General features: G+C 38.7%; 1 protein-coding gene across 1 annotated transcript in view; it reads right to left on the bottom strand.

Moving 5' to 3' along the window:
* Positions 1-26929, bottom strand: part of UNC13C (unc-13 homolog C) — a 523285-nt gene that overhangs the window by 393815 nt on the left and 102541 nt on the right. The window contains exons 2-3 of the mRNA XM_059700746.1: positions 7867-7889; positions 7229-7293 (exon numbers count right to left, since the gene is read on the bottom strand). Coding sequence (XP_059556729.1) covers positions 7229-7293; positions 7867-7889 — 88 coding nt within the window. The remainder of the gene's footprint in view (positions 1-7228; positions 7294-7866; positions 7890-26929) is intronic.

Raw genomic sequence — 26929 nt, forward strand, 5'->3', positions numbered from 1 at the left:
ATTGCCACCTTATCTAGTAGAGTTATTTTCAATGTTTTTGTCTAATAACTGGTAATTTTCTAACAAGTGATTATTCTGCTCAATGTGACAGATGACATTTTCCATGGTTATTGAACTGGCACTGTTTTAAGCCTGACTACTCAAATACTGTCTTCATAAAGGATGTAGCAGTGATGTTAATTTGCTTCTCCTCAAACACATAACATATCTGGGAGGCATGGGAAGATTAAAATTGATTCTGTGTGGTGTATCCATAAAGATTTACAGATTTTCTAATAAATGTACGCCAAACCAGAGACTGAGAGGTCATGATTAAAAATCCATTTTAAAGAACTGAAAATGTATAGTAACATATAAGTGTTCAATAAGCAATTTGAACACAGAAAGTCTTTAGAAAAACATAGCATTATTTTCTCCAGCATATATGCTCTCCTTAGGTTTCTTACCTCAGAATTTTATTTTTCTGAGACTGTATTGTCTACAGTAGCTGCTACATTAATTAGCTGGGTCTTCCTGTGATTCTCAGCGAAGAAAGTATGACAAGCACTGGCGTCAGAGTATTTGTTGTTGTTGAGGTGAAGCCAAGAGCAAGAAAAATGATTTTGAATGGGAGTCATGAGAGTAGGGAGGTAGAATTAGCATCATGCTAATAAGGAAAAGATTTAGCCTCAGCGGCTGGGTATAAAATACAATTTCTATTGCTAAAACACTAGTCTTTGGGAAGTGCACAATTTGGGGTTCCTTTAAAGTGTGTCTCAAGTACTATGGTGTAGAGTTAGCGCTCTTAGAAGCTAGGGAAAGGTAGCCTTCTTGCTGGGTGTGGTTTTAGTTGGCAGTCACCTAAAGGTAAAAAGGGAAAGCAGTTCCTTTCTAAGGAGCCAGTCATCATGTGCAATAATTATGGGTGGCTCCGGGGCCAGGAAATGGCTGAAGGAAAGCTGTGGAGAGCTGATGGTGGCTGTGTTTTCCTTCCCTGAAATGAAGACATTATCTGCATCCTGGGTTGATATGTACAGGGATCATATGCATCTTCTAGATCTACAATGTAACCCCATCAGCATAAGGATAAAAAGTAGCCTTTATGTGACGAGTAAAATTTGGGGTTTCCCTTGCCTGCCACCCAGGATGATCCTGAGGTTTCATAATCTTAACTAATATTAAATAACAAACAAAAAAAAATTAGATTCTTCTCTATCCCCTCAAGTAACTTCCTTATTTCTTGAAGAAAGGGCCAGAGATTATCCTAAGCCTAGAAAATGGGTGTTTCTACTGCTGTAATACCTCCCCTGGGTCAATGGTTTATCCTGCACAAACATCCTTTCATACTTGAATAAGTGTGCCAAATATTAACAAAATGACATAACAATTTGTGTCAATCTCAGTAAGAGGTTACTCTCTGGAGAAAAAGGGAAATATTTGTTTTTCTTTGACTTTTCAGCCAGTTGTTTTTTATGGAAGAGATCTTTTCCTTCCAGGGGATTTGGTATAGGAGTTCACTACTATAATGGCTATCAGATGCAAACAGGGTCTAGTTTCACAATCCATTATCATACAGCAATTCAATCTTACACTAATAATATTTTAACTTACTGTTACTCATATTGCCATCAGTCTAGTTTTAGTCCTCAATACCTCCTAGACAATTGCAAACTGATCTTTCTCCTTCCATTCCTTCCTCCCCATTAAGTCCAAGCTACATACTGTTAAAGATTAATCTCCTTAAAGTACAGTACTTTTCCATTTAAGTGTTTTTAATGGCTCCTCATTTATGCAATGTGAAATATAAATTCTTCTACATGGCTTTAAATATCCTTCTTGATTTCTATTTAACTCTCTTTACAATGGAGAAGTATTAACACAATTTTTATGGTCCTACATGTTTGTCATTCCTATGGTACCTACGAATTTAAATTGTATAATTTTGTAAGATTTCTATCCAACTTGATTTTAAACTTAGAGTTGGTCTTTGTGGTTTCTTTCCACAGAGCTATGCCAATGCCTTGTCCATAGGAGGGAGGACCTCATTCATGAATTAATCTCGCTTTAGAATGGCTGTCTCTTAGGTCAGTTGGTTTGAATCACATTTTAAGAGATTCAGGTCCATTCCATTTTAAGAAAAAAAATATTTCCCAAACAATCATGGATTCAGTATGAGACACACATGAGGAGCACTGTGAGTTTTAAAATAAATACCATATGATCTCACTTATATGTGGAATTTAGTAGACAAAATAAAAACAGAGGCATAGATACATGGAACAGACTGACAGCTGTCAGAATGGGGGAGTCTGGGGAGTTGCATGCAAGAAGGTAAAGGGATTATCCTAAAAAACATATATATATATATATATATATATATATATATATATATATATATATATACACACACACACACACACACACACACACACACACACACACATACATACAGTGGAGCCTTGACTTACGAGTTTAATTCGTTCTGAGACTGAGCTCGTTAAGGAGCTTGTTAACTCAAATTACTCTATCAACTCAATGCAAAAAATAGGCCGAGAGACAGCTGATATCTCAAAAAACTTGTTAGTCGGGACACTCGTAAGTCAAGGCCCCACTGTATGTATATATATATACATATATAGGCCCCACTCTCTCTCTCTCTCTCTCTCTCTCTCTCTCTCTCTATATATATATAGAGAGAGAGAGAGAGAGAGAGAGAGAGAGAGATCGCATAGATACAGACAACAGTGTGGTGGTAGCCAGAGGGGAAGGGGGGTGGGTGGAGGTGGAGGTAGGCAAAGGGGGGATAAATAGGGACAGAAAGAGACTTTGCTTTGGGCAGTGGGTGGGTGATACGGTGTGTAGATGTTTGGTTGAGTTGTACACTTGAAACCTGTATGAATTTTTATTTTATTTTATTTTTTTAATTTATTGACTTCAGAGATGGAGAGATAGATAGAAACATCAATGATGAGAATCATTGATCGGCTGACTCTTGCACGCCCCCTACTGGGGATCGAGCCCGCAACCTGTGCATGTGCCCTTGGCTGGAATCAACCCGGGACCCTTCAGTCTGCAGGCCAACACTCTATCCATGAGCCAAACCAGCAAGGGCGAAACCCGTATGATTTTGTGAACCAATGGTACCCCAATAAATAAAATAAATAAAATAAAATAAAATAAAATAAAATAAAATAAAATAAAATAAAATAAAATAAAATAAAATAAATAAAATAAAATAAAATAAAATAAAATAAACAAATAAATAAATAAAAGCAACTTAACTAACACCCAAAGTTAATGTTACTAAGTCTTTACTGGCTTGGGGGCAGGATTATCTAGGCATTTTTTTCATATTAGCTCTAACTCCAATTGATAAGGAAACCACTTCACTTTTGATCATGAATCCTCTTTTTTCTTTGTTGGAGAAACTTTTTAGATATAGATATTTCTATTGTATTTATCTGAAATTGAAGTCAAAACAGAACCTCCTCTTTTTCTATTTGGCACTCATAGTGTCCTGCCCTTAATCAGTATTTCTTTATTTTTCTCTATCTCTGATTTTTCTTACTACTCTCAACATCACCTCTTGCTTGACAAGGTTGACCCATCCTGGCAATGCATTGGAAAACTATCACCAGATTCCTGGAATTAAGGAAAGCAGCTATAGCCTAGTTCAGAACCATGGAGAAGCCAAACCTTCCTTTATACAGGCTCAAGGAACTTAGTTCTGTGAGAACTGTCCTCCAGAGTCCTTAGCCGACTAGAGAAGAAAGCGAACAGAGGTCAACATCTCTTCTTTCACACTATCTTTCTTTCCCCTTATCCCACCACTGTTTTACAAACTCTTCCCAATTCTGGTACAGACAAAGCTAGTACCTTGAGACTACAAAGTCAAAAAATACATAAAATGGCCTTGAAACCATATTCATCATACAACCAATAAAACTATTATTACAAATGACCAGGGAAGGGTGAACTTATGTCATATGGGTAAGGTGTATCATTTTTATTAATAAAGTGGTTCATATTTGCAGAAGGCACTTGTCTGACTTCATTTACTATTAGTTACTAAAGTAATTTCATCAAACTGACTTATCAAATTCTGGGTAGCCATGAGCACGCAGCACTCAAACATCCCTCAGAGAAAGTCTCCTCAGAGAAGTGCAGCTGGATGACAGCCTTCACCTACAGAATACACTGCAGCATTAACCCAAGGCCACATTCCTCAAGCTGCTCCCAACCAATGATTGAGCACGTGGAAGAAATAGAAATGTGGGCCTTCTGCTCAATGTGGGACCCCTCTAACGTGCAGTCTCCTTCTAGGACTCCTCATGGGTTTGACTGGCACTTTCTTGTAGCCTCATTTAAAACTTTTCATACCCAGTCCTTCCTTCTCTCTCCACTTTTTCCTCTCCCAGATGTCAGACCCATGTCATGGTCTAAAGGCTCTTCTTGCCTGCTCTTGCTGTCTCTCTACTTCATCTCTGGGATGTTTCCTCCAGAAAGGCTCTTGAACCTCTCTAACACCATTGTGGTGTGTGCTTCTAGTATGCCCTTTAGCTTACATGTTTAACAAAAGTTACCAAGCTTCTGTAAAACTACTAGTGGATGTAAAATGTTAAATTGAATAATTTCACTGAAACATGCATCCATCCAGTCTTCTCTCTCTTTCAATTTCCTGTTTATCTTTTCTCTCTACATCTCCCAATTCCTTTTCTAGAACGTGTCTAAATTTACTGTGATACATGGGAAAAGTTTGACAGAATAAATTTTGGCATGTTTTTTTTCCGAGCAACATTTACAAGAAATATATGAAGAGATCAGCAGAAACCAGAAAACAGCATGGCTAGCTTCATTATCCTATTTGAATGAGTATAGACTATTCTTTCACTGACACTTGAGAAAGGGGAGGGAATGATGACTGTGGATTGGCTCTGAACTGATCAGGAATGTTGAAGGTAAAAGAGTGAACTATAAAATAGTATTGTCAAGAAGAAGCAATGACGCCCTATTTTGAAAGTTTGCTCCAGTCTTAGTATCCAAGGACTGTAGACATTATAATATTTAGAAGAATTGTAATAATATTTCATTTTATTAAAAATAATTTTTAATAAAGAAGCAAATCTTTCTGAAAGAGGTTGTGATTGAAGGCTTTACTTAAGGGAAGGGTATCTTCAAGATTCTTCAAGGGGAAATACAGATTCAGATAATGACAAATTGTCCTAATGGCCCCTTCCCCACAGCATCAGAATTTTAAACTCCCTTAGAAAGTCCTTGAAATGAACAGTCTCTGACGAAAACCATGTGGAAAGGATCTTTTCAAAATGCAAAGATGACCTATTTTAACTAGGCATTTACACAGCTTGCACTTAACAAAAACATGAATCTAGACTAACTCTGTTGCTCTGACAATAATAAAGTCCATATTCAGACATGAGTTAGGAAAGCAAGTTGTTATGAAATGAAGGATGCCATTGGCAAGGAGGAGTTGCAGGAACTATAAGACCAGAAACTCTATTATCCTCCAAGATCTTGACATACAACATTTTTTTCATAAGTAAATTGAAATTCAACTTAATTATTTTCTATGGTAACCTGTCATTCATTTTGTCGTTTTCATGTCTAGGAAACTTGGAGAGACAGTTTGTGTGAGATAGGGACAAGAGAGTAATCCATTTTTCACTTGAATTTTCTATAGATACTTTATGATAAGCTTTTATGTAAGCTGGTTTTCTTAAATTTAAATCATTGTGATATTATAGTAAGACTGTGAGTAAATTCTTCACCTATATAAAGACATAGAAAAGTTTAAGATATAATAACACCTTAATTACTTTTACTTGAAAAAAATGGTATATGTTATTTTCCAGGAGCTTTAAACTTAAAATTTTATATGTTCATTTAGGTGGATGTACTTAACAGAATATTCATTTTTGAAGAATAAAAGTATTATAAATATAACTGAAAGTATTTATTTGCCTAAAAACTCCCTAAAATATGCATCTAAATCTTGTTTGTATTTATATTGAATACAAATGTGTTCAAATGTCAACTCTAATAAAGCAACTAATCTGCCTGCCTATACTATGAATAAGCTTTAGTCCACCCATAACAAATTAACAATTTGTTATATGTTTGCTGCAGTATCATTTACAATAATACCACCTATAAATATCCTTAAAAATCAATAGAAAAATGAACAAATAAATATTACATAAATATTTTAAAATATTTGCATCACTTAGAAATAAAGGAAGTGAAAAGTTTCCCAAGACATGCTGTTAGATGGAAAAAGTAAAAGGAAAGGGAAAAGGAAACCATGAATTGCAGATACAATATAGCACAGTAAGACTCTGGAACTAGACTAACAGGGCTTGAATATTGATTTTGTCACTTACTGGCCGTATGAAGGGGAAGTTTGTTTTTTAAAACTATTTTATACATAGGTGCCCTCATTTGTAAAATGGAAGTCAAAATAACACTTACCTCATAGGGCCATTGTAAGTATCAAACAAGTCATTATACATAAAACAATTGTAAAAGTACCTGCTACAAAGTCAACACTAAACTAGAGCTTGTTTATTTATACACAAAATAGCCTAATTTATGCTAAATATATAGCGATACACAATATAAAACAATTTTCTTTGAGCTTAGATATGTATGCAAGCACACAGAAAAGGTCTGAGAACATAAATGTCAAACTGATACCAATGTATAATTATGAGCATTCAAGGCAATCTTTTATTTTGTTTGCGTATTTTACATATAGAATATAATTCATACATTATTTTGTGATTAAACTTTAAATACTTTTGATCCATCCATTAAATACCGCTATAAAAATATTAGTGGAGATTACATTCATTAACTCATTGACATAGAAAACTGTTTACACAGACATCACTAAGTACAAACAAGCAGATCAAAGTTAGTATTAACTATATGAATATGAACACATTTAGTCAAATTATGTGTTTGTATTTGTGTATGGAATGTTAATGTTAATACCTAATCTGGTTAGGTGATTTTGATATAGTCTTTGTATATAGATACACATATACATAATTATACATATATATTTTTTAAAAACACACTCTAAGAGCTACTTTATTGTGAAAAAAGAAAGCAACAGTGAGGCTATCTAATTATACCACATGCAACATCCTGCATTCAAAATATATGTTGAGAGCATGGCCAAGTACTACTGATGAAAGGAATACTTTAGAAAGGTTACGAATGTACTTACCCACCAAATGCCTGGAGCGCAGAGAATTTGGAAGCATCCAAATCATTGCCACTTACTATTCGAGCCTTAAATAAAACATGAGGAAGAAAAAGAAAGAAAAGAAAACAGACTTTTAGCATAGAGGGGAATTTGGGACATGGGTCAACTGCACTAGACACATAACACCTGGTATGACAAATGCTAAGCAGGGTCAGCTCCAAGTCAAAGCTACATGTTTTTGTGAGCGGAGGTTTTGAAATGAGCTGTCAGCATTTAAACAAAGGCACTGGCAGAGTCCAGGAAAGTAAATCATATTACAAATACTGTTCGCCCTTAAAACTCAGTATATGCAGTGAAGATCATGAGTCAGTCCAGGAGATCATGATTAGCCAGACTTAAGAACAGATGCTGAGTTTGACCGTAGCAGACCCCTAGGTTGGCAAGTGTAAGCTAGAGAAGCGCAGCTGGCAAGGTGTAACCTCTTCATAAATGCAACATATCGGGGGCACACTTACAGGACAACCAAAGGATGGAAAGCTGTGAAAACATGCACATTTCACAACTAAAACAGAGGAACCAAAACGGGTCTAATATGTCACAAACAAACATGTACAAAAGACAAGATCCCTCAGCAGGGAAGAAAATGCATGATTTAAAACCTTTTCATCCACAGAACTGCTATCTGAAAGAGAATCAGGAAAAGAAGGGATAAATGTTAGATGGAGTACTTTTCAAGAAATCACTTAAGCATGCACATGAACAAAGTGTTACTACGTTACATTATTTAAAATCATAAATGAACAGAATTTCAAGGTTGAACGCCAAGGGGAGATGGCTAGTAGGTCCTCATAATTTCAAAGAGTTGAAAAATGTGCCAGAATGCTTGAAAAGTAGCACAGGGTGATCACGGGATTTAATGAAAGACAATGTGTCATACAAAGGAAAGGACACCGTTGAAGGATCACAAGTCCTAGGCTCCAGCTGAGGTTCTGCCACTTACTAAGCACACTGGGCACACCACCACATTCTCTAGAGTCTACCTAACTTTAAAAAGGCCCCTCATACGATTCCTATTTGCTTCCAAACTTTGCTGAGAGGGTCAACTGAGATCCATATATTCAAAGTCAACCTCGGACGACTAGATTAATTGAGGATATTTTACTAAGGGGTTATTTATTTATGGATTCTCATATCAGAGAACCTAAGAGCGACAAGAGTAATGAAATGCATTCCATTTTGTAAATAAGAAAACTGATGCCAGGAGGGGGTAAGTGATTTGATTAAGATTACAAGGCTAGTAAAGGGCAGAAGTGGGACACAAATCCAAGGCCCCTGATCCCCCATATGCTGCCCTTTAGGTCCAAGGTTTCAGGTGTGTTGAACAGAACAGAGAGGGTTGGCTGGTCCACACTTCTCCAGTGAAATTTTAGATAAACCACAAGGTCAACATTTTTCAATTTCAACAGTTCAAGGGCCCAAGTAGAGAACTATACACTAATAATTTTTTATTTTATTTTTTTTAGAACTCAAGTCTAAACTTCCCGGCTCATTATGACATGATCCAATTCCACCTTACAGAGTATTATTGCTCTTAAACTTATTAATTCAGCTTCGCTTATTACCATAAAGCTGAAACTACTTCTCTATGAATACAACTTGACAGAACGATGGAGCCAGATTGACCTTGGATACATGTAGTCCAAACCCTCATTTTTCTAGATGAATGACAGAGAGATAAAGATTTATCCAACTTCACAGAGTTCAGTGATGACTTTTATTGATGAAAATCTGAAATCTATTTGTTTTCTTGAATCATTAGGTATAGAATAATTACTGTAGCTAAATAATTTTGTTCAACTTTTAGAGATTTTACAATATCTTAGGGTTATATCTTTGAAGACAAAACAACGTAAGCACAATATAAAGTAAAACTAGACCACTCTTATTTATGGCCATAAATATTTTAAAATACTAAATAAAATATCAAAAATAAAATTCATCACTATTTCTGAAAAAGAGTTATAATACCATATAGATTTTATTTCAAGCATGACTTAAAATCATGGAATAACTAATGTAATAGGGCATATCAACTGGTCAGAAAATATATATCTGCATTTCAGTAGATCCCAAAAAGTCATTTGATAAAATTTCACAACCTTGTGATTTTAAAAAAATATAATTGGAATGAGTTTTTCTTAAGTTTAATATGTTTTTTAAAAATGAAAGTTATTAGAGTCATCAACTTCGTGTGAAATATTAGGGCATTCTTATTATTATTGAAAACAAAACAAAAATACCTACTACCATTAATTTAACAGATTTTTGGAAATTCTGACCAACATATTAAAACATGAAATAGAAAAAAAACCAATGTAAGTATTAAAAGACAGGATACAATGTTGTTGTTATTTTCAGGAATTACACTTTTAAACCCAGAAAACAAACAAACAAAACCCTGGTCAGCTATTAGGGTTACTAAAATAGTTATTAAAGTGAATATATATAACCAGTTCATAAACAAAATAAAACAATAATAGTATGTTATTTCACACATACTATCAGCTACTAGCTTGAAAAAACAATGACATGAAATACGATTTCAAATACTCAATAGTTGACATCTCCCCCTGAAAACTGATTTCTATTCCCAATAACTGGTTTTTATATCAACCATCTCACTAAAATAAGGATAATCCAAATAAAGTCATCAGTTATTTTTCAGCATCTGATTCTAATCATACACTCCAGTTCTTTCATTCAATGATTAATTCAATGTTTTATCCATTCACTGAACACATTTTTATTATCAACCAACCCTTTTTGTTCATTTCCACTCTTTTCTTGTCTACCTGTGATATTTCCCCCTTGAAACCTTTCTAAAATACAGGCACGATCACATATCTTCCCTTTTTAAAACCCATCAATGTTATCCAATGCCCACATGAGAGAAAATCAGATTTGTGTATACTGCTGGCTGATGGCTGGTCAGACCTCATTCACAACCTACCTATACTTTTGTCCCAGTTAAATTCTTGCCCTTTCATGTTTATGCCATGCTCTTTGATACTTTGTGCCTTTGTATTTTCAGTTTCCTTTCCTAAAACAGATACTCCTCCTTTTCAGCTAGCTAATTGCCAGTCTGCCTCCAAAACATAATTAAAGCATAACCCCTCTGTACACTGTGCATTCTTCCTCTTGGTTAATTCTTACCCTTTACTGGTTTCCTTATCTGCAATCCTCCTAGATACAAGCTCCTCGGTTATATTCATGATCTTTTCTTAACTTCTACTACATTTCTGAAATATAGATGACCAACAAATGTTGGCTGAACACTGAATAAACAACTTTAAATAAGGCACATGACTTCATGGAAGTATCTAAAAATCTGAATCAAGGAAACATTTCATCTTTCTGTACAGGGAGGAAGAATTGTCTTCAAACAGATTTGTAGATTTAAGAATTAAAAGCATAATGATAAGTTGTTGCAACTTGAAATTATCCTAATTTCAAGTGTAACTGAATTAATAAGTAAAAAAATCTAAGGCTTTTTAAAATTAGAATTGTGAGGAGAGCATATACAAATATTAAAAATTCATAAAAGCTAAAACTTTATGGGCCCAGCAAATAATAGGTCAAAAGCTCAGTGAAACACAAAATATACCTTTGTAATAAACCTTTATACTTAAGAATTCAATGAATAAGAAAGGACATATGTTATTAAAGAGAAGCACTAGTCAATAAATGATGCTTAGATCACAGGTTAAATATCTGTAATATTCATTTGTATCTTTATCTCACACATATCCCACAAAGTTCCAGACGTATTAAAAAATTAAATACAAAATAAAGTAAGAAAAGCAATTAAAACTAGAAAAGAATATTAACCCTATGGAATGAGAAGGTATGTTTTAAACTTAGAGGTAAAAAAGTGATACCAAAAAAAGTTTGATAAATTTGTTATATTCCTTCATTACTTTTGTATATAAACCAATAAAAAATAAAAACATGTATTTGCTAATATGTTCAGCATATACAAAGAACATACATGCCTATAAAAATGATAATACTCCCGTAAATAGATGCTTAGGAATATGACTAGATAATTCACAAATTAGAAGGCAACAAGAGTAAATAAGCACGAAAAAATATCGAATTTATAAAAGAATATCTAATCATGATTATAAAATTAACAGACTTGAATAATGATAACTTTAATGATATTACAAATAATTCCCAAGGCTGTTGATAGTATCATGAACTTGACATTATGATGCATTCTTGATGACAAAGAAAATGATAATAAAATAGTCATGAACTTTTGGTGATGTCTAGTGATTGTTTTGATGAGGAAATTCCTGTTTTGGAAGTTGATGCTACAGGAATTATTTTTGTTATGGATTGAATTGTGTCCCCCAAAATTTATATGCTGAAGGCCTAACCCCCTGGGCCTCGGAATGTGGCTTAGATAAGATGGGGTCTTACTGGAGTAGCCTGGTCCCCAATCCAATATGACAAGTGTCCTTAGAAAAGGGAGAAATTTGGAGATAAATGTACACACAGAAAAATGTTAGGTAAAGATTGGAATTATGCTGCCACAAGCCAAGGAACTATCTACTGGAAGCTCTGAGAAAGCCCTGGACAGATCCTTCCCTAAAATGTTCAGAGGGAACATTTCCCTGTCAATATGCCTTGATCTGACTTCTAGACTCCAGAACTGTGAGACAATACATTTCTGTTATTCTATGGCACTCAATTTATGGTACCTTGTTACATCATCCCTAGAAAAATAATATAATTTTAAATACTGAAAATAAATGTATGTGTAAAGATCTGTATTGTTTCATAATTTACAATAACATATTGGAAAAAGGTATACGTGAACAAGTATAGACATATGGATTGAAAATTATGCTCTATGGTCTTGATGTAATAATTTGCAACTATTAAAATAAATAGATTTAAAAGACTATCAAATGCTAAAAATATTTATGGTGTATATACATCTGTTATACATGATACATATACATATACCCAATACACACACAGGATGGCTTTATTCTCTAATAACTTGCTTTTTATTCCACATTAGTTGTTTTGTTTAGTCAAATTCTGGCTAAACCTCTGAAATGACATACAGAATACTTCCTTTAATGCTGCTCCAAATGCTCATTGTCTTAGAAGTCATATCATCTCCCAAGGTCATTTTGTAGTTCAATTACTTAATATCATTAATATAGGACCATAGTATCTCTATCTACTTTATAGTGAAACCTCCTCTGTAAATGGGATTAAAACTAGTTAAATTTTTTTAAACTTGGAAAATATTTATAAGGTGAACATCACTATTCAACCATGCTGCACGAGAACCTAGAAAGCTAAAACTTTAACCGTATAGAACTGCACACCATATGCATGCATCTCCTGAGTATTAAACCTATCAGAGGTTCTTGTGTTTATATCCCTGAGAAATAAATTTAAATGTGATTTAAGATAACATATGACATCCTTAGCTCTCAGTTTATCACCATATATGAGCGAAATCAGAAAGTTTGAGCAGATTATATCTAAAGCTCCTAGCTCTAAATGCTATGATTTTGTATATATAATGAATTAAAGTATAACAAAAAATATTTGCTGATTACCACCAAAAGTAAATGTCTTAAAGTAATACCTAATGCCTAAATTTGAGATATTTCACAATTTTCTAAGAGAAAATAAAAATTATGTTCCTTCTCTTGTTTTTTTTCCATGATATAACATACTTTTTGAAGGGAATTTGGATGGAAGAGATCTTGACATTTGTAAAGATTGATTTCTATACTCATGTATTTTAGCAATTTTTCTTAAACTTCTTTGCTCTAAAGTCCTTCAATGATAATATAAATCTTACACTGGAAATAATATTGCTCACTAGCTGCTTTGAAAATAGGTTTGGTTTATCAAAATACATGTGACTTTTAAAGTATGTATAGTATGCTTTTTGGGAGCTGCAAAAAGTTCAGAGGAAAACCTATAATGTAATCAGAGGGTTGCCATTAACCTTTAGTTATTTTTTAACGTTAATTTTTACTTTTTTCTTTATTAAGGTATTACATATGTGTCCTTATTCCCCCATTACTCCCTATAGCCCCCAGATCATGCCCTCACCCCCCTAGTGTCTGTGTCCATTGGTTAGGCTTATATGAATGCATACAAGTCCTTTGGCTGATCTCTCCCCCTTCTGCCCACCCTCCCCTGCCTTCCCTCTGAGGTTTGAGGGTCTGATCGATGCTTCTCTGTCTTTGTATCTATTTTTGTTCATTAGTTTATGTTGTTCATTATATTCCACAAATGAGGGAGATCATGTGAAATTTATCTGTCTCTAGCCGACTTATTTCACTTAGCATAATGCTCTCCAGGTTATTAAAATGTCCATATTACCCAAAGCAATCTATAGATTCAATGCATTCCCCATTAAAATACCAATGGCATATTTCACAGACCTAGAATGAACTCTCCAAAAATTCATCTGGAATAAATAAAGACCCCGAATAGCTTGAGCAACCCTAAGAAAGAAGAATAAAGTAGGAGGGATCTCAATAGCAGATATCAAACTATATTACAAATCCACTGTTCTCAAAACTGCCTGGTAATGGCACAAGAACAGACATATATACCAACAGAATAGGATAGAGAACCCAGAAATTGACCCAAACCACTATGATCAATTAATATTTGACAAAGGAGGCAAGAGCATACAATGGAGTCAAGACAGTTTCTGCAATAAATGGTGTTGGGAAAATAGGACAGATACATGTAAAAAGAAATGAAATTAGACCACCAACTTACACCATACACAAAAATAAACTCAAAATTTATAAAGGATGTAAACATAAGATAGGAAACCATAAAAATCTTAGAGGAATCCACAGGCAGCAAAATCTCAGACATGCCGAAGCAATACCTCCACTGATACAGCTGTTAGGGCAATGGAAACTAAAGAGAAAATAAACAAATGGGACTACATCAAAATAAAAAGCTTCTGCACAGTAAAAGAAACCATAAAAACAAAAGAAAACAAGAAAGCCCACTGCATGGGAAAATATATTTGCCAATGTTATCTCCGATAAGGTTTTAATCTCCAAAATTTACAGGCAGCTCATACAACTTAACAAAAGGAAGATAAACAATCCAATCAAAAAATGGGCAATGGACCTAAATAGATACTTTTCCAAAGAGTACATACAGAAGGCCAAGAGACATATGAAAACATCCTCAAAGTCACTAATCATCTGAGAGATGCAAAGCAAAATGACAATGAGGTACCACCTCACACCTGTCAGAATGGCTATCATCAACAAATGACAAGTGGTGGAGAGGATGTGGAGAAAAAGGAGCCCTCGTGCACTGCTGGTGGGAATGCAGACTGGTGCAGCCACTGTGGAGAACAGTATGGAGTTCCCTCACAAAACTAAATATGAACTCCCATTTGACCCTGTGATCCCACTTCTAGGAATATATCCCAAGAAACTAGAAACACCAATCAGAAAGGATATATGCACCTCTATGTTCATAGCAGCACAATTTACCATAGCTAAGATTTGGAAACAGCCTAAGTGCCCATCAGCAGATGAGTGGATTAGAAAACTGTGGTACATCTATGCAATGGAATACTATGCTGCTGTAAAAAGGAAAGAACACCATTAACCTTTAGAATATACCTACTAAGTGCTAAATACTGTGCAAAGCCCTTCATTGCTTCTTTTATTGAATCATCTCAACTGTCTTGAGAGGTATCAATATTTTGTTACATGCTGCCAGTCAGAGAAAGCACTTTGGCATTTCTCATATTTCAGTCCATTCTGGATGTAATGGGTGGGTGCTGAGTGAGAGACTAATGCTAGTGTAATGCATATTTCACTCTTTTGTTCAATTCTATGCTAGGGGTAACCTGAAAAATTGAGTCAAAATAACATTTACTATCCTACCTAATAAAGAGGGAATATGCTAATTGACCCTCACACTGTCGCAAAGATGGCAGAGCCCACAGACAATAGGAGGGAATATGTTAATGTACTGCCCCACCCTCAAAGATGGCAGTGCCCACAGCCAATAAGGTGGGAATTTGCTAATTGACTGCCCCACCCTCAAATATGGCAGCACCCACAGCCAATTAGGAGGGAATATGCTAATTGACTGCCACACCCTCAAAGATGGCGGCGCCCACAGCCACATGATGGCAGCACCCAGTCCCTTCAGCCCCACTCTGCATGCCTGCCTCTGGAGACCCCCAGTCCCCTTGGCCCCCCAGCCGCTCAGGTTTGGCCCAGGGCACATGCAAGCCTTGGATGGCAGCTGCCCAGCCACCAAGGGCCGGCCAAGGCTTGCACTGCCAGCAGTGGCAGAAGCAGAGGTGTGATGGGGCATCGCCTTCCCCTAATTGCTGGGTGACCTCCCACCCCTAGGGCCCCCCGACTGTCAGAGGGGGCAGGCCGGACTGAGGGACCCCTCCTCTCCAGTGCATGAATTTTCATGCACTGGGCCTCTAGTATGATATAAATATGAGAACACAGATCTCCTAATTCTACAGCCAGAAAGGATGTTGGTTTTGAAAAAAAATCATGCAGAAGATGATTTATGAGTGGGTGTTTGTCAGGTGAATGAAAGAATTCTTGGCAGAGGGAAAAGAACTTATCTATGCATTGAAGCCTGACAGAGTATAGAGTATTAGAAACTGAAACATGGAAGTGTGATAGTAAAGAATTTTAAGAAATGAAAGGTGAATGGAGTTCATAGCATTAAAGTAATTATATAATCTATTAAGGAATTTAAAAACACTATAATTGCAATTTGAAATCACAGACTGTTTTCAAGCAACACAGTGACATGTAACATAATCAGACTTTTATTTTCTGTTTTTGAAAATTCAAGCCAGTCTTCTGGATAATAAAGCAGAATAATATATGAAAGTATTCTATGTTCTGGTTCATCTAAACCACAATTCCATACATATGCACAAATTCTAGGTAACAATTTTTAAACTTTAAAACATATCTAAGCTCATTAAAAAAGCAAATATAATCCCCCAATCACTACAAATGAAGTGGCAACTCAAAACTAATAGAGAATAAAATAAATGCCAAAAATGCATTGGAAATGGTTATTGGAAAAATTCATTCATTCAGCAAACACTCAGCAAGTGCCCCCGAGTGCAAAGGGGTAAGAATATAACATTTGAAAATAAAGATAAATGCCAATATTTTTCATGGAACTTTAGTAGTAAGTCCACATCACAAAATCTGTGCACAGGAAAAGTTAAAACTATTATTAGAGCTACCTGGATAGAGCATGAGTCAATACAGTGTAAATACAATCACAATATAAATTCATGAGATAAAAATTATCTATGAGCATGAGAAAAAACAAGAAAAATTTCATCCAGCTGGAGACATAAATGAAAAACATTTACCCATGAAAAATGGAACTTCAGGCCTGTACCAAGTGTGGGTTCAGGATTCACATCAAACTTAAATACATTTATTCTTTTCACATAAAATACTATTTAAAATGATGATGCAGGAGGCAGGTCCAAGATGGTGGCATAGGAAAACCCTGAACTCATTCTCTCCCAGACATACTAAATACATAGTTACATATCGAGTAATTCCTTCTGAAGAACAACTGAGAGCTGGTTGAACAACTTCTGCACAACAAATAGGAGAGCACATAAAGAAAGGTAGGAGAGACAGAGAAGTGGTAACCATGGAAACCCGTCCTCAAGGGAACAATCACTAGTAGGAAGGAATATCGCTGCGGGGCTGAGTACAGACTCAGCTGTCCTGGGGCACAATGGTAGTGATTTAAAGAGCACCTACCAGGGGTGGGCAAACTTTGTGACTCGAGGGCCACAATGGGTTCTGAAACTGGACCGGAGGGCCGGAACAAAAGCATGGATGGAGTGTTTGTGTGAACTAATATAAATTCAAAGTAAACATCATTACATAAAAGGGTACGGTCTTTTTTTTTTTTTTAGTTTTATTCATTTCAAACCAGCCGGATCTGGCCCGCGGGCCGTAGTTTGCCCACTGCTGACCTAGGCTATACATGGGGAAAATCACTTAATCACTCTAAGACCTTTGCCAAACAGATGGGGAACTGCAGAAACTCAGAATTTGTGGGAACTCTCCAGGATCAGAGGTGCCAGAAAGCACAATTGTTTATGTTCCCCTTACACCTAGGTAGCATCATTGGAGCTATGTCCAAGAGCCCTAACCAACCTGAGAGCCCACCTCAGTGCATCCTGGACTACCTTGGCTAGTGCTTGCACCAGCCCAAGCCAGGTTTTCCATCAGGGTGCCACAGGAGCCATATTCCTTGGGCCAGCCCTCCCTCCCCCCACCTGATATGACCTCCAGATCTTGCAACTCCTAAACCATGTAGCCTGAGAAACCCTGGTGGGTGCCTTGCCCCAACTCCAGCCAGGATACCATGGGTGCTTCATGTGACTGCTTTGGCACTAGCCAGCTTGCCAAAGCCATCCAGCACATATAGTCTACAGAGAGGCCGGTCTTATACAAGGCCACTCCTTCAAGATTAGGAGAGGTAGCTATTTGTTTAACTCATAGAAACAAAATGATGAGACAAAAGAATATTTTCCAAATGAAAGACAAGAAAATACCCTATAAAAAGGCATCAGGCCTGGGCAGGGGACCATCATTTCCCCCCATCACTGGTTCTGCCCCCAGCCCAGGCCTGATGCCTCTGGCCCAGGCATCAGGCCTGGGCAGGGGACCCCCAGACCCCTCCGATTGCTGGCTCTGCCCCTTGCCCAGGCCTGATGCCTCAGCCAGAGGCGTAGACCCCCATCACCCTCTGATCACCTGATCGGCCCCTTGCCCAGGCCTGACGCCTCCACCAGAGGTGTCAGGCTTGGACAGGGGACCCCCATCTCTCCCCGATCACTGGCTCTGGCCCCCGCCCAGGCCTGAGGCCTCTGGCCCAGGAATCATGCCTGGGCAGGGGACCCCCATCTCCCTCTGATCGCTTGCTCCACCCCCCGCCCAAGCCTGATGCCTCTGACCCAGGCTTCAGGCCTGGGCAAGGGGACCATCATATCCCCCCAATCCCCAGCTCAGCGCCCCGCCCAGGCCTGATGCCTCGGCCAGAGGACTTGACCCTCATCACCCTCCGATCACCAATCACCGGATCGGCCCCTTGACTAGACCTGAGGCCTCCGGCAGAGGTGTCAGGCCTGGGCAGGGGACCCCCAGCTCCCCGCGGTTGTAGGCTCTGCCCCTTCCCAGGCCTAACGCCTCTGTCTGAGGCGTCCGGCCCAGGCAGCGGGGACCCGCAGCTGCAGCGGCCCCGCGATTGTGGGCTCCGCTTTAGGCCCAGGCAAGGGACCCCTAGCTCCCGGGACTGCCAGCTTCGACCGTGTCCAGCTCCCATCGCTGGCTCCACCCCTACTTCCTGCTATCACTGGCCAGGGCGGCAAAGGCGCCTGATTCTCTGATCATGGCTGGGGGGCAGGGCAAAGGCGGCCCCAGGGCCGCCTTTGCCCTGCCCCCCAGCTCTTAGCTCCCCCCTGGGTTGCCGATCACTGTCAGTGGCAGGAGGCTTCTTCCTGCTTTCCCTTTCGCCTCCCTGCATTGTGCCTACATATGCAAATTAACCGCCATCTTGTTGGCAGTTAACTGCCAATCTTAGTTGGCAGTTAACTGCCAATCTTAGTTGGCAGTTAATTTGCATATAGCCCTGATTAGCCAATGAAAAGGGTATCGTCGTACGCCAATTACCATTTTTCTCTTTTATTAGTGTAGACTAGAGGCCCGGTGCACAAAAATTTGTGCACTTGGGGGGGAGGGGGTCCTTCAGCCCGGCCTGTGCCCTCTTGCAGTCTAGGACCCCTCGGGAGATAACGACCTGCTGGCTTAGGCCTGCTCCCGGGTGGCAGAGGGCAAGCCCAATCCCTAGGTGCAGCCCCTGGTCGGGCTCAGAGCAGGGCTGATTGGGGAGTTGGGGCGCCGCCCCCTGTCATGCACAGAGCAGGGCGGATTGGGAGGTTGAGATGCCACCCTCAGTCATGCTCAGGGTAGGGCCGATTGGAGGGTTGGGGCACCGTCCCTATCACACTCAAGGCAGGGTCGATTGGGAGGTTGCGGCATCACCCCCTGTCATGCACAGAGCAGGGCCCATCCGGGGGTTGGGGAGCTCCCCCCTGTCACTCACAGAACAGGGCCCATCAGGAGGTTGAGGAGCTCCCCCCTGTCACTCACAGAGTAGGGCCGATAGGGGAGTTGGGGCACCGCCCCCTGTCACACACACAGCAGGGCCGATCAGGGGGTTGGGGCACCGCCCTCTATCACCCACAGAGCAGGGCCAATCAGGGGGTTGGGGCACCGCCACTCTCACACTCAGGGCAGGGCTGATGGGGAGGTTATGGTTCTACCCCGTCACACACAGAGCAGGGCCCGTGGCGGGAGGGTGGGGGGGGTTGGGGCGCCGCACCCTGTCACACCCAGAGCCACAGGGCAATTAGGGGGTTGGGGAGCTCCCCCCTATCAGGCAAAGAGCAGGGCCGATCAGGGGGTTGTGGCGCCTTCCCCTGTCAGGAACAGAGCAGGGCCGATAGGGAGGTTGTGGCCCTGCCCCCTGTCACACACAGAGCCTCAGGGTGCACAGGGGGTTTGGGCGCTGCCCCCTGTCATGCTGATCCCAGTGGTGGGAGGCCTCGAGGCTCCGCTGATCCCGGTGCTGGGAGGCATATTACCCTTTTACTATATAGAATAGAGGCCTGGTGCATGGGTGGGGGCTGGCTGGTTTGCTCTGAAGGGTGTCCTGGATCAGGGTGGGGGTCCCCACTGGGGTGCCTGAGTAGCCTGGATGAGGGTTGATGACTGTTTGCAGCTGGTCACACACCCTTCAGGGTGGGGGTCCCCACTGGGGTGCCTGGCCAGTCTGGGTGAGGGGCTGAGGGCTGTTTTCAGGCTTGGACTGAAGCTCCCAACTGCTCCTTTCTTTCTTTTTCTTTTTTTTATTCTGGGCCAGCTTTAGCTCTGAGGCTTGGCTCCAGCTCTGAGGCCTCAGCTGCTGAAAGTAAGTATCATTTTGTTTAGGTTCTATAATTGAAACTCTGTATCAACTCCAGATCTGAGATCCCAGGCTCGCTGAAAGCAGGTTTCTGGGGTTTTGTTTAGCTTCTATATTCGTTACAATGTTTCTTAAACTGCAGGCTCAGAGGCCGGCAAGTCAGGTGGGGAACGTTGGAGTCCTCCGTCACTGAAGCAAGCAAGCCTCATGTTAGTTTCAAGCTGCCTGGCTGCCGGCCACCATCTTGGCTGGCAGTTAATTTGCATATCTCGCTGATTAGCCAATGGGAAGCGTAGCGGTCATATCCCAATTACCATGTTTCTCTTTTATTAGATAGGATCCATATATATGCTTAAGCAACTGTTATGACCAGTGGACCAAACAACTGGTCAACCAGTCGCTATGATGCGTACTGACCACCAGGGGGCAGATGCTCAACGCAGGAGCTGCCCCCTGGTGGTCAGTGTGCTCCCACAGCTTACCTCCCATAGCTAGACAACCTCCCATAGTCCCTCCCCCTGGCTAGCCAGCCAACCTTTGCGGTTCATTTTTCAGGACTGGGCGAGACATCCCTGATTGCCTTCCAGGCTGAAGGACTCCACCCATGCATGAATTTGTGCACTGGGCCTCTAGTATTCTATAAGGCTCTCAGCAGATTTGTCAGCAGAAATTTTTAGACCAGAGTGGGTGGCAGGATCTATTTAAAGTGTTTAACTAAAGAAATCTACAATTTTAAATACTCTACCCAGCATGGTTATTATTCAGAATTGGAAAAGGAGATAAGTGCTTCTCAGACAAACAAAAACTAAAGAGTTCATCAGCACAAAAACAGCTTTACCAAATCTATTAACATTTCTTTTTTTAATTGGAAAAGAAAGGTCATAATCAGTAATAAGAAACTATATTAAATAAAATCTCTTGTAAAGGCAAAGTATATAGTAGAGGTAGTGGATCAGCCACTTAAAAGCTAGTATGAAGGTTAAAAGACAATAGTGGCAAAATCAACTATATCTATTTAAAATAGGGGATACAAAACAAACATTTATAAAGATGATGTCAAAAACAAAGTGTGGAAGGAGTGGATAAAAATGTAGTGCTTTTAGCCCTAGCTGATTTGGCTCAGTGGATAGAGTGTTAGTTTGCAAATTGAAGGGTCCTAGGTTCAATTCCAGTCAAGGGCATGTACCTTGGTTGCAGGCTCCAGGGTGAGTGCAGGAAGCAACCAATTGATGTTTCTCTCACATTGATATTTCTCTCTGCCTTTCCCTCTCTCTTCCACTCTCTCTAAAAATCAATGGAAAATACCCTCAGGTGAGGATAAAAAAAAATGATGTTGAAAAACAAACAGATAAATAATAAAATAAATTTTAAAAAATGTAGTGCTTTTAGAATGCATTCCAACTTAAAAGCTTACCAACTTAAAATAGATTACTATACATATAGGTTGATATTTATGAATCTCCTGGTGACCACAAATCAAAAATGAATAACAGGTTCAAAAGAAATAAAGAGAAAGGAACCCAAATATTACACTGAGGAAAGTCATCAATGTACAAGAAAAGAGAACAAGAGAAGAAAGAAACAGAGAGCTACAAAAAAAAAATTAAAATGGCAATAAGTAAATACATATTTACAGTTACTTTAAATGTAAATGGACTAAATGTTCAAATCAAAAATATATTGGGTGGCTGATTGAATAAAAAAAACAAAGACCCTTCTACTAGTATATGCTGCCTACAAAAGTCTCATTTTAGATATAAAGACACACAAAGACTAAAAGTAAAGAGATTTAAATAATATTCCCTGAAAACTGAAATGAAATAAGAAAGTTGGGGTAGCAATACTCATATCAGAAAAAAAAGACTTTAAAACAAAGACTGTTAAAATACACAAAGGACATTGCATCATGATAAAGGGGTTAATACAAGAAGAGGATACCTGTACTAATAAAAGGGTAATATGCTAATTAGACCAGATAGACTGGATGTCTTCCAGATATCCTTCCGGACAAAGACACAGTGGTGGGGGCCAAGGCAGAGGCAGTTAGGAGCAATCAGGCTGGCAGGGGAGAGCAGTTAGGGATGATCTGGCTGGCAGGCAAAGGCAGTTAGGGGCGAGCAGGTAGGCAGGCAGAGGCAGTTAGAGGTGATCAGGCTGGCAGGGGAGAGCAGTTAGGCACGAGAGGGATGTCCAACTGTAGGATCGGGCCTAAACCAGTAGTCCGACATCCCCAAGGGGTCCCGGATTGGAGAGGGTGCATGCCAGGCTGAAGGATCCCCCTCCACCCCCACACCGTGCACAACTTTCGTGCACCAGGCCTCTAGTAACATTTATAAATGTCTATTCATCTAACATAGAAACACCTAAATATGTAAAGTAATATCAAGAAACATAAAGAAAGAAATTGATAACAGTTATATATAGTAGTAAGGGATTTTAATAACTGACTTAGATCATCCAGACAGAAAAGAAATAACAAAACAATGGTCTTAAATGATACATTAGATCAGGTAAACTTAATGATTATACACAGAACATTTCATCCAAAAAAGATCTGGAAATAGTACAAGGACTCATCACTAGTAGATGAGTGGATCAAAAAGCTACCATACATTCACACAATGGAATGCTATGCAGCTGTAAAAAGAAGGATCTCTTACTCTTTGAGACAGCATAGAGGCACCTGGAATATACAAATGCTAAGAAAAATAAGTCAGTCAGAGAAATACAAGTATCACCTGATTTCACACATACGTGGAATCTAAAGAACAAAATAAACTGACAAACGAAACAGATCCAAAGACAGAAGCATGGCACAGACTGATGAATCTCAGAGGGAAGGGAGGGGGGAAATTAACTAATGAACTTATATGCATATATGCATAACCCTTGAACACTGACAATAGAGAGGTAGGCCTGGAGGATGGTGCAGGGTGGAGGGGATCAATGGGAGGGGGAAGGAGACATCTGTAATACTTTAAACAATAAGGATAAATAAATTAAAAAGTGATTCAAGGAAAAATAAATGATTCAAGAGGTATGATTATTGGACAGTGTGGTGTTATCACAGAACAACTAAAAATCATTGGAATAAAACAGAGAGTCCCAGAATACACACACACACACACACACACACACACGCACACGCACACGCACACACACACACACACACGGACTTATATGGAAGACATAGCAGTAAAAAAATGAGCAATTAATGAAGTTGGCACAACTGTTTTTTTCACATGAAAAAATAAAAGAAATTTAGACTAATTTCTCAAAGCATGTGAATGAATAAATTTTTGATACATTAAAACCTAAATATGAACAAAATTTTAAATTTAGAAATATTGTATCTACGGTAAACATACAGACACACATATATATTGGCATGAGATAAAGATACAGAAAGCATAAATCATGAAGAGTAAGAATGATAAATGTATCACCTCAAAAGGAAAAAATGAACTGGAGAAGACATTTATAACACATATGACAACAGATAGAAGATTAGCTTAGCATCCATAATAAAAGAACTTGAAGAAAAATAACTCAGGAAAAGAAGTGCATTTTAACATGCAATTCACTAAGAGGAGTTCTGAACTAACACTATACATTGAAAAAGATGCTAGAATTCTTCAGCTATGAGAATTGTGCAAATACAACAGTGATATATTATTTCACAGCCACTGAAACAGAAACAAAATTAAATAGCTGAGACTGCCATGTTTCTATGGATAGAAACTTCATTAAGAGTTTTTGGTAGTAAAATTTGTAAGACCACTTTGAAGAAAAAAATCACAATTTCTAGTAAGGTTAATAGTTGCTACCTTTTTGCCCAGCAATTCTGCTGGTTGGTATTTGACATGAAGAAACTCTTGCAATATATCAGATTATTCTCTTGCAATATATCAGATTACATGTAGAAGATGTTTACTATAACATTATTTGTAGTAGCAAAAAAATAAGTGCCTACTCACAGGGAATGGGTAATTTTTGATATATTCATATTGTGAAATACATTAAAATAAATAAATTAGACCAGTAAGCATCAATGTGAAGAGTTTTCAAGAACATTACAGTGAGTTTAAAAATTTAGAATCATCTAGTGTGACATCATTTACATAAACTTTTTAAATCACAAAGCTCCACTTCTGTAGGGCTTATGGAGAGTAAAATTATGACAACACAGCCTGGAAGGGCACTGTTGAAATGTTTTCTAGTCATGTCCCTGGGAAAGGAAGGGCATGGGACCAGAGGGTCAAAGAATCTTTACGAAAGAGCATTATCTGTGTTCATGCCTCAGTAACACCAAACACAGCACTCCTCTCTGCCTTCCATACTGGCCCCCACACACCCTCAAATGTTCTTTGACTTTCCATTCTCCCATCAAAGGATGGTTCCATTGATGAAAGGAACCTCTTCTGTCAATTTTCCATGTGGTGTAGCAGAGTAAGGAGTAAATAACCTGGGCACATTCAGTAATTACCTGTTGGACTTACAGTATATTGGAACCGAAGGGCTTTTAGAGATCATATTGCCTAATGGTTTTCAAAATGTGTTCTGAGAAGTCCTAGGCTTCCCGGAGAGGCTTCCTGGAGAAAGGGGTGTGGCAGCTAGGACTCCATACCCATCACCTCTCATTCAGGTGCGAAAGTTCTGGTTTTATCTGCTTTCTAATTGGGGTACCAAATAAGACTTTGTTTACTAAAACACTTTCTTTCTTAGAAAGGAAAACAAAAACCACTGGGTTTAGTTTATTTTCTTTTTGAAAAGCAAAATAAAGGTTAGTTAAAGTCATTTTCTAACAAGTCTTCATGCTCCCTCCATGTTTAATTGATTTGATGTTTATAGGATTCTGGGCAAATGAGAAGCTGTTAAGAAAGACAGGTGGGAGCCTTTGGTTTCTATGTCAATCCTCCGATATCATATAAACAGGAGGATGTTACTCTAAGTATCAAGTCAGAAATGAAAAGATAATTATGTTTAATTTGCCAACCCAGTAATTATGGTATAAATTCAGGGAGGAAGGAGAAGGAGAATTTCTCATTTTTTTTTCTTTTTCTTGGGGTGACACTGGTTAACAAAATTATACAGGTTTCAAGTGCACAATTCCACAACACATTATCTGTACACTGTTCTGTGTGTTCACCACCCCAAGTTTTCATCCATCACCATTTATCCCCCCATACCCTCTGCCACCCCCCCAGCCCCACGCCCAGTAATCACCACACTGTTGTCTGTGTCCCTGAGTTTCTTTCTCTTTAAAAAATTAAAAATGGAACTGCCTTATGACCCAACAATTCCACTTCTGGGAATTTATCTCAAGAAATCTGAAACACTAATTCGGAAGAATATATGCATCCCTACATTCACTGCAGCGTTACTTACAATAGTCATGATTTGGAAGCAGCCCAAGTGCCCATCAGTAGATGAGTAGATAAAACAGCTATTGTACATTTACACTACTTGGCCATAAAAAAGGAAACCTTGCTCATTGTGACAGCATAGGTGGACTTGGAGAGCACTATGCTAAATGAAATAAGCCAGTCAGAGAAAGACAAGTACCAAGTCTTTCCACCTATATGTGGAATCTATTGAGCAAAATTAACGAACAACCAAAAATAGAGACAGACTCAGAGAGAGAGCGAGCAGGCTGACAGCTGTGGAGGCAGGGGACAGGTGAAGGGGTGGAGGGGTTGAGCTCTCTCAGATTTTGCAGTGTGCATCACTCCCTGCTCTAACAATCAGAAGAATTAGAGTCTAATCCATGGATATAACTTTTGGATTCATTTAACCTAGGAATAACCCTGAAAATGAGCATTATGCATTAAAGACAGTGCAGTGATGAGTGAGCTTTTGGAAAGCAGTTGTTTACTATTGTCTGAAGTTGCAGGAGGAAGGACTACGCCATCAAGATGCATTCCTGCCTCTGTTAGCTTGGGAATCTCTAATGAAGTCATTCATGAGGCTAATCAGTTCTCTTCAAGGAAATCACTAAAAATTGTGATAATTATATTAGGCACCAAAACTTGTGAGGAAGAAAATTCACAAAACCAACTTTGATCTTTACTCCAGATTCTGCTTAATGGTCTAGAAAACTAATAATCATTAATTTTCACAAGAGACGTCATATGGCTAGAGCTATAGTGTTCAGATAACATTCAATTATAATTTTTTTCTAATGCATGGGAGCCTCTTTTAATAATTTTGAAACCAACTACCATAAAATGAGTTGTTTATTCCTGTAATACCTTCACAAGTCTTCAAAACGCAGAAAGCAATCCCACTTCCTAGGTTACATTGAAGACCCAGAGTTGACCTGCCTTCAGACTCATTTGACCCCACAAATAGAATAATGACCCCACAAATAGAATAATAATCTCTCTCTACTGTTCCTGGAATAGAATATTTGAAAAGTAATGTATGTCTTTTATAGAATTCACCAGGTTAGGGATTATCTATTTATGTTTCTAGTTTAAACAAAAGGACCTGCAACCATACTTGGAGATAATGTTTAGAATAGCCCTTTTCTTCCCTGCTAGAGTCCAAGGAAGATGGTATAGCCACAAAACAGAGTGACACTGATGTGGAAAGGGTTGTCACAGTCTGTCTGAATGGATTTTGTAGGAGAGGGAAAACAGATCTCATAAT

This window comes from Myotis daubentonii, chromosome 1 (genome assembly GCF_963259705.1).
Source record: "Myotis daubentonii chromosome 1, mMyoDau2.1, whole genome shotgun sequence".
Lineage (NCBI taxonomy): Eukaryota > Metazoa > Chordata > Mammalia > Chiroptera > Vespertilionidae > Myotis > Myotis daubentonii.